At 54.4% G+C, this 7,350-nt stretch overlaps 1 protein-coding gene across 1 annotated transcript in view; it reads left to right on the forward strand.

The window, feature by feature from the left end:
- Nucleotides 1-2,751, forward strand: part of LOC311315947 (leukocyte cell-derived chemotaxin 1-like) — a gene marked incomplete at both ends in the record, with an annotated part of 12,227 nt that extends 9,476 nt beyond the window's left edge. Inside the window, one exon of the mRNA XM_084446671.1 lies at nt 2,527-2,751. Coding sequence (XP_084302797.1) covers nt 2,527-2,751 — 225 coding nt within the window. The remainder of the gene's footprint in view (nt 1-2,526) is intronic.
- Between the last annotated feature and the right edge of the window lie 4,599 nt (nt 2,752-7,350).

Here is a 7,350-nt window from a genome sequence, read left to right on the forward strand (position 1 = left end):
ACCTACCCCCTATCCCCCTACCCCTCACCCAACCTACCCCCCATCCCCCTACCCCTCACCCAACCTACCCCCTATCACCCTACCCCTCACCCAACCTACCCCTATCACCCTACCCCTCACCCAACCTACCCCCCATCCCCCTACCCCTCACCCAACCTACCCCTATCACCCTACCCCTCACCCAACCTACCCCTATCACCCAACCTACCCCCTATCACCCTACCCCTCACCCAACCTACCCCCTATCACCCAACCTACCCCCTATCACCCTACCCCTCACCCAACCTACCCCTATCACCCTACCCCTCACCCAACCTACCCCCTATCACCCTACCCCTCACCCAACCTACCCCCTATCACCCAACCTACCTCCTATCACCCTACCCCTCACCCAACCTACCCCCTATCACCCTACCCCTCACCCAACCTACCTCCTATCACCCTACCCCTCACCCAACCTACCCCCCATCCCCCTACCCCTCACCCAACCTACCCCCCATCCCCCTACCCCTCACCCAACCTACCCCTATCACGTACGGTCCAACCTACCCCCTATCACCCAACCTACCCCCTATCACCCTACCCCTCACCCAACCTACCCCCCATCCCCCTACCCCTCACCCAACCTACCCCCTATCACCCTACCCCTCACCCAACCTACCCCCTATCACCCTACCCCTCACCCAACCTACCCCTATCACCCAACCTACCCCCTATCCCCCTACCCCTCACCCAACCTACCCCCTATCACCCTACCCCTCACCCAACCTACCCCCCATCCCCCTACCCCTCACCCAACCTACCCCCTATCACCCTACCCCTCACCCAACCTACCCCCTATCACCCTACCCCTCACCCAACCTACCCCTATCACCCAACCTACCCCCTATCACCCTACCCCTCACCCAACCTACCCCTATCACCCTACCCCTCACCCAACCTACCCCCCATCCCCCTACCCCTCACCCAACCTACCCCCTATCACCCTACCCCTCACCCAACCTACCCCCTATCACCCAACCTACCCCCCATCCCCCTACCCCTCACCCAACCTACCCCCTATCACCCTACCCCTCACCCAACCTACCCCCATCCCCCTACCCCTCACCCAACCTACCCCCCATCCCCCTACCCCTCACCCAACCTACCCCCTATCACCCAACCTACCCCCTATCACCCTACCCCTCACCCAACCTACCCCCTATCACCCTACCCCTCACCCAACCTACCCCCTATCACCCAACCTACCTCCTATCACCCTACCCCTCACCCAACCTACCCCCTATCACCCAACCTACCCCCTATCACCCTACCCCTCACCCAACCTACCCCTATCACCCTACCCCTCACCCAACCTACCCCCTATCACCCAACCTACCCCCTATCACCCTACCCCTCACCCAACCTACCCCCTATCACCCTACCCCTCACCCAACCTACCCCCCATCCCCCAACCTACCTCCTATCACCCTACCCGTCACCCAACCTACCCCCTATCACCCTACCCCTCACCCAACCTACCCCCTATCACCCTACCCCTCACCCAACCTACCCCCATCACGTATGGCCCCCTCACGTTATCATGTTATCATGTTATCATGTTATCATGTTATCATGTTATCACGTTATCATGTTATCATGTTATCACGTACGGCCCCTACCTATCTCTTGTCTCTATACACACATGCACACGTGCACACACACATTCTCTAGCACACACCTAAACACACTCACAAACAGGCACGCACATTCTCTCACAAACACTCTCACACACACACACTCTCTAACACACACAGATACACTCTCACAAACACGCACGCACACACACACACACACATTGTGAGCCTGTGTTATTCCCACAGTCCTGCTGTCTGCTCAGGTCGGGGGTCGTACCTGACGGGGTTAGGGTTAGGGTTAACCCCTAACCCTAACCCTAACCCTAACCCTAACCCTGACGATAGGATTTCTGTTCCTCACAGCTGAGGGAACAGATGTTGGGGTCAGCACAAAGGGCCAGGCCTGTCAGTCTCCATCTGTGTGTGTGTGTGTGTGTGTGTGTGTGTGTGTGTGTGTGTGTGTGTACATGCAGGTTGCGTGTGCATGTGTGTTTTGTGTGTGTGCCTGTCTGGGTTCACAGACCTCTTTAGAATGACTGTCTAAAGGCCCATTCAGCCACGGTATGAATAATACCCTCTATTAGCTATCCCCCCAACACACACACACACAAACACACACACAAACGCACACACACACACACACAAACACAAACACACACACACAAACGCATACACACACACAAACGCATACACACACACACACACACACACACACACGCACACACACACACACAAACACACACACAAACGCACACACACACACACAAACGCATACACACACACAAACGCATACACACACACACACGCACACACACACACCAAACCACCGTGGAGGGGAACAGTGAGAGGTGAGTGAGGCCTGTAGAGACTGGTTTATAACTTCAGTGTGTTTATTTACTTCCTCTCGCAGCGCGGCCTGGAGGGTGATGAGGGCACCATGACCTTCGACCCCATGCTGGACCACCAGGGCGTGTGCTGTACCGAGTGCCGCCGCAGCCACACCCACTGCCAGAGGATCTGCGAGCCCCTGGGGGGCTTCCACCCCTGGCCCTACCACTACCGGGGGTGCCGCGTGGCCTGCAGGGTCATCATGCCCTGTCGCTGGTGGGTGGGTCGCATCCTGGGCATCCTCTAAACACCCCCGCCGCCATCGTGGTGGGACAGTCCGGGAGAGTCCAAGAGAGAGAGGGGGGGAGGGGGAGTAATGTTCAGTAGTTCAGCGGTGGGATGGATGGTGGGAGCAGGAAGTTTAGAACACGCTCAGTGATGTAGTTATTGTTTGACATGTCTAGGTTGCTAGGTTACTGTATGCAGCATGCCAGTATGTTGGTAACTATTATGCAATATGATTAACATACCTGATGTATATTGCACATAGAAAACTCAAATATGTACACATCAAGAAGACATGAAAATACGAAGGATTTGCAACATATTGGCAATGACAGAGGTCACAGGTCACAGAGGTCACAGCATGTTCCACACCTCAACCACACTTCCCTGCTGGGATCAGTGACAGATTCAAGATGGCGCAGGTGGTGGTGGTTTTGTGTAAACTTGTATTTAAAGAGCTAATAGCTTTATATCCGATCTCTCTTTGCCATCTCTCAGCTTGTCGATGTAAATAAATGTATGAAATGCATATTGGCTAGACCCAGGGCCAGTAGGTTAGGGTGAGGGTCAGAGGTCAGGGTTAGGGTCAGGGTTAGTGAGGAATGTCTCTCCAGGCCGTTCAGCTCCCTCCAACGTTTCAGCATTTTTTCTTCAGTAATAAAATGTACTTTATGCTTTTTATTCGTGCAATCTCTTCAAAACTGTGTATTTTTTCATCAGAGCATTAAAGAAACTGTTTCAAAGTGCAATCTCAACGAATAAACCTTTTTTAAGTAAACTTTTAAATAAATAACCCTCCCTATTCTTATTGTGACACACACACACACACACACACATCTTTGGACAGAAGACCAAAGGGATGTTGGAGTGCAGACTTCCCTTCTCAGTTCAGTTGTTCCACTCTGCTGTTGAATGTCAGAGTTCCAGTTCCAGAACTCTTTGATGTCAGAGTTCCAGTTCCAGAACTCTTTGATGTCAGAGTTCCAGTTCCAGAACTCTTTGATGTCAGAGTTCCAGTTCCAGAACTCTTTGATGTCAGAGTTCCAGTTCCAGAACTCTTTGATGTCAGAGTTCCAGTTCCAGAACTCTTTGATGTCAGAGTTCCAGTTCCAGAACTCTTTAATGAGACTAAAGACTCTGCAGCCGTCATGCTCTGAAATCTTACCCATGATGCAAATCGCTTAGTGCCTTTTGATGTCAGGACCAGCTCCAGGCGAGGGTAGGGGTGTGGGTGGGGGCTTCTGTGTGTGCGTGAGGGAGAGCGAGAGAGTGTGTGTGTGTACATGTGTGTGAGGGAGAGAGAGTGTGTGTGTACATGTGTGTGAGGGAGAGAGAGTGTGTGTGTGTACATGTGTGTGAGGGAGAGAGAGTGTGTGTGATGCAGTTCCAGTTCCATCTGAAGCCACTGGCGTTTGATCATCATGAGAGATGGAAAGATGAGCAGTGAATTGAGCGCTGAGCCCAGAGAGAGAGGCAGATCCATATTAATGCTCTCGTGCTTCTGAACGCCCACTCACACCCCAGCAGTGGGATGGGGAAGTGTGTGTCTGTACACGCGGATCACAGGAGTGCTCATGCACACACACTCCCATAGCCAGGTTAGGCTCCTCCCCCTCCCCTGACCTGCTGAGCCAGGCTAGGCTCCTCCCCCTCCCCTGACCTGCTGAGCCAGGCTAGGCTCCTCCCCCTCCCCTGACCTGCTGAGCCAGGCTAGGCTCCTCCCCCTCCCCTGACCTGCTGAGCCAGGCTAGGCTCCTCCCCCTCCCCTGACCTGCTGAGCCAGACCTCCTGACTAACAGTCTATACCCAGAGCTCCTGACTGACAGTCTATACCCAGACCTCCTGACTAACAGTCTATACCCAGACCTCCTGACTAACAGTCTATACCCAGAGCTCCTGACTAACAGTCTATACCCAGAGCTCCTGACTAACAGTCTATACCCAGAGCTCCTGACTGAATAACAGTCTATACCCAGACCTCCTGACTAACAGTCTATACCCAGACCTCCTGACTAACAGTCTATACCCAGACCTCCTGACTAACAGTCTATACCCAGACCTCCTGACTAACAGTCTATACCCAGACCTCCTGACTAACAGTCTATACCCGGACCTCCTGACTGAATAACAGTCTATACCCAGAGCTCCTGAATAACAGTCTATACCCAGAGCTCCTGACTAACAGTCTATACCCAGAGCTCCTGACTAACAGTCTATACCCAGAGCTCCTGACTAACAGTCTATACCCAGAGCTCCTGACTAACAGTCTATACCCAGAGCTCCTGACTAACAGTCTATACCCAGAGCTCCTGACTGAATAACAGTCTATACCCAGACCTCCTGACCGAATAACAGTCTATACCCAGACCTCCTGACTAACAGTCTATACCCAGACCTCCTGACTAACAGTCTATACCCAGAGCTCCTGACTGAATATCATGGTCTATACCTGGAGCTCCTGACTGAATATCATGGTCTATACCCAGAGCTCCTGACTGAATATCATGGTCTATACCTGGAGCTCCTGACTGAATAACAGTCTATACCCAGAGCTCCTGACTGAATAACAGTCTATACCCAGACCTCCTGACTGAATATCATGGTCTATACCTGGAGCTCCTGACTGAATATCATGGTCTATAGATCATTATAACCCTAACCCTAGAAGCCTGTAGATCTCAAAGGGTCTGGCGTTGCTAGGAGCAACTCTAGATCAGTTACATAGATAAATGATTTTGGGGTGTGTTTGAATGGTTCCTCTCATGGTTGGCACATACGGGACTGATTTATTGATTGGACTGGGTAAGGGTAAGTATTTGGTGTTGATGTGTAAGGGTTCGGGTTAGACTGGGCTCAAAGGCTCTGGGCCCCAACTCACATGTGTCTGCCAGAGGGATTCAAACCTCTGACACCATGCCTTGTATTGTTGTGGTTAAGTGTGAGATATCTAAGTGATACTTGCTAAATTAGACCACATACCAGAAGACCAAGTCAGAGAGACGCACAGGCAGGGTAAGGGATTGTGACCCAAAAAACAAACCATTTATTTACACTGAATCCGGAATCCCGCAGAGGAAACAGTCACCCCACGTTAAAACAGGCACACACATTCTAGACAGTCAGCTGACTGTATTGCTGTTGTGGGGTGGAAAAAAGATTCTCCAAGACATCTTAGTGTACAGAAAAATGACATGTGCTCAAAACATGTTTATAGTTTTTCATTTAAACTTTTTCCAAATGTGTTTTTTTGTGTATTTTATTCTTTACACTTTTTATACAAGAGGTGTCCTGGAGGAGCAGAGGGGCCACAGCAGGAGCACAGAGGAGGAGCAGAGGGGCTGAGGGGCCACAGCAGGAGCACAGAGGAGGAGCAGAGGGGCTGAGGGGCCACAGCAGGAGCACAGAGGAGGAGCTGAGGGGCCACAGCAGGAGCACAGAGGAGGAGCAGAGGGGCTGAGGGGCCACAGCAGGAGCATAGAGGAGGAGCAGAGGGGCTGAGGGGCCACAGCAGGAGCACAGAGGAGGAGCAGAGGGGCTGAGGGGCCACAGCAGGAGCACAGAGGAGGAGCAGAGGGGCTGAGGGGCCACAGCAGGAGCACAGAGGAGGAGCAGAGGGGCTGAGGGGCCACAGCAGGAGCACAGAGGAGGAGCAGAGGGGCTGAGGGGCCACAGCAGGGCAGAAGGAACATAGAGGAGGAGCACGCAAACCTCAACCCTCAGTCCAGGGCTTCCCCCATCAGCCAATCACACCCTTCAACCAGTCAAAACCTCAGAACCCGACTGTGTGTGTGTGTGTGTGTGTGTGTGTGTGTGTGTGTGTGTGACCCCCAGGCCTGAGACAGGAGGGGAACTCCACAGCTCTGAAGCCAATATTGACAGAGGGGGGCTGGTGGGGGGTCAGGGTTGAGGAGAGAGGGGCAGGTGGGGGGTCAGGGGTCAGGGTTGAGGAGAGAGGGGCAGGTGGGGGGTCAGGGTTGATGAGAGAGGGGCTGGTGGGGGGTCAGGGGTCAGGGTTGAGGAGAGAGGGGCTGGTGGGGGGTCAGGGGTCAGGGTTGAGGAGAGAGGGGCTGGTGGGGGGTCAGGGGTCAGGGTTGAGGAGAGAGGGGCAGGTGGGGGGTCAGGGTTGAGGAGAGAGGGGCAGGTGGGGGGTCAGGGGTCAGGGTTGAGGAGAGAGGGGCAGGTGGGGGGTCAGGGTTGAGGAGAGAGGGGCTGGTGGGGGGTCAGGGGTCAGGGTTGAGGAGAGAGGGGCTGGTGGGGGGTCAGGGGTCAGGGTTGAGGAGAGAGGGGCAGGTGGGGGGTCAGGGTTGAGGAGAGAGGGGCTGGTGGGGGGTCAGGGTTGAGGAGAGAGGGGCTGGTGGGGGGTCAGGGTTGAGGAGAGAGGGGCTGGTGGGGGGTCAGGGTTGAGGAGAGAGGGGGCTGGTGGGGGGTCAGGGGTCAGGGTTGAGGAGAGAGGGGCTGGTGGGGGGTCAGGGGTCAGGGTTGAGGAGAGAGGGGCTGGTGGGGGGTCAGGGGTCAGGGTTGAGGAGAGAGGGGCTGGTGGGGGGTCAGGGGTCAGGGTTGAGGAGAGAGGGGCTGGTGGGGGGTCAGGGGTCAGGGTTGAGGAGAGAGGGGCTGGTGGGGG

This window comes from Borostomias antarcticus (assembly GCF_949987555.1).
Source record: "Borostomias antarcticus genome assembly, chromosome: 12".
Classification (NCBI taxonomy): domain Eukaryota; kingdom Metazoa; phylum Chordata; class Actinopteri; order Stomiiformes; family Stomiidae; genus Borostomias; species Borostomias antarcticus.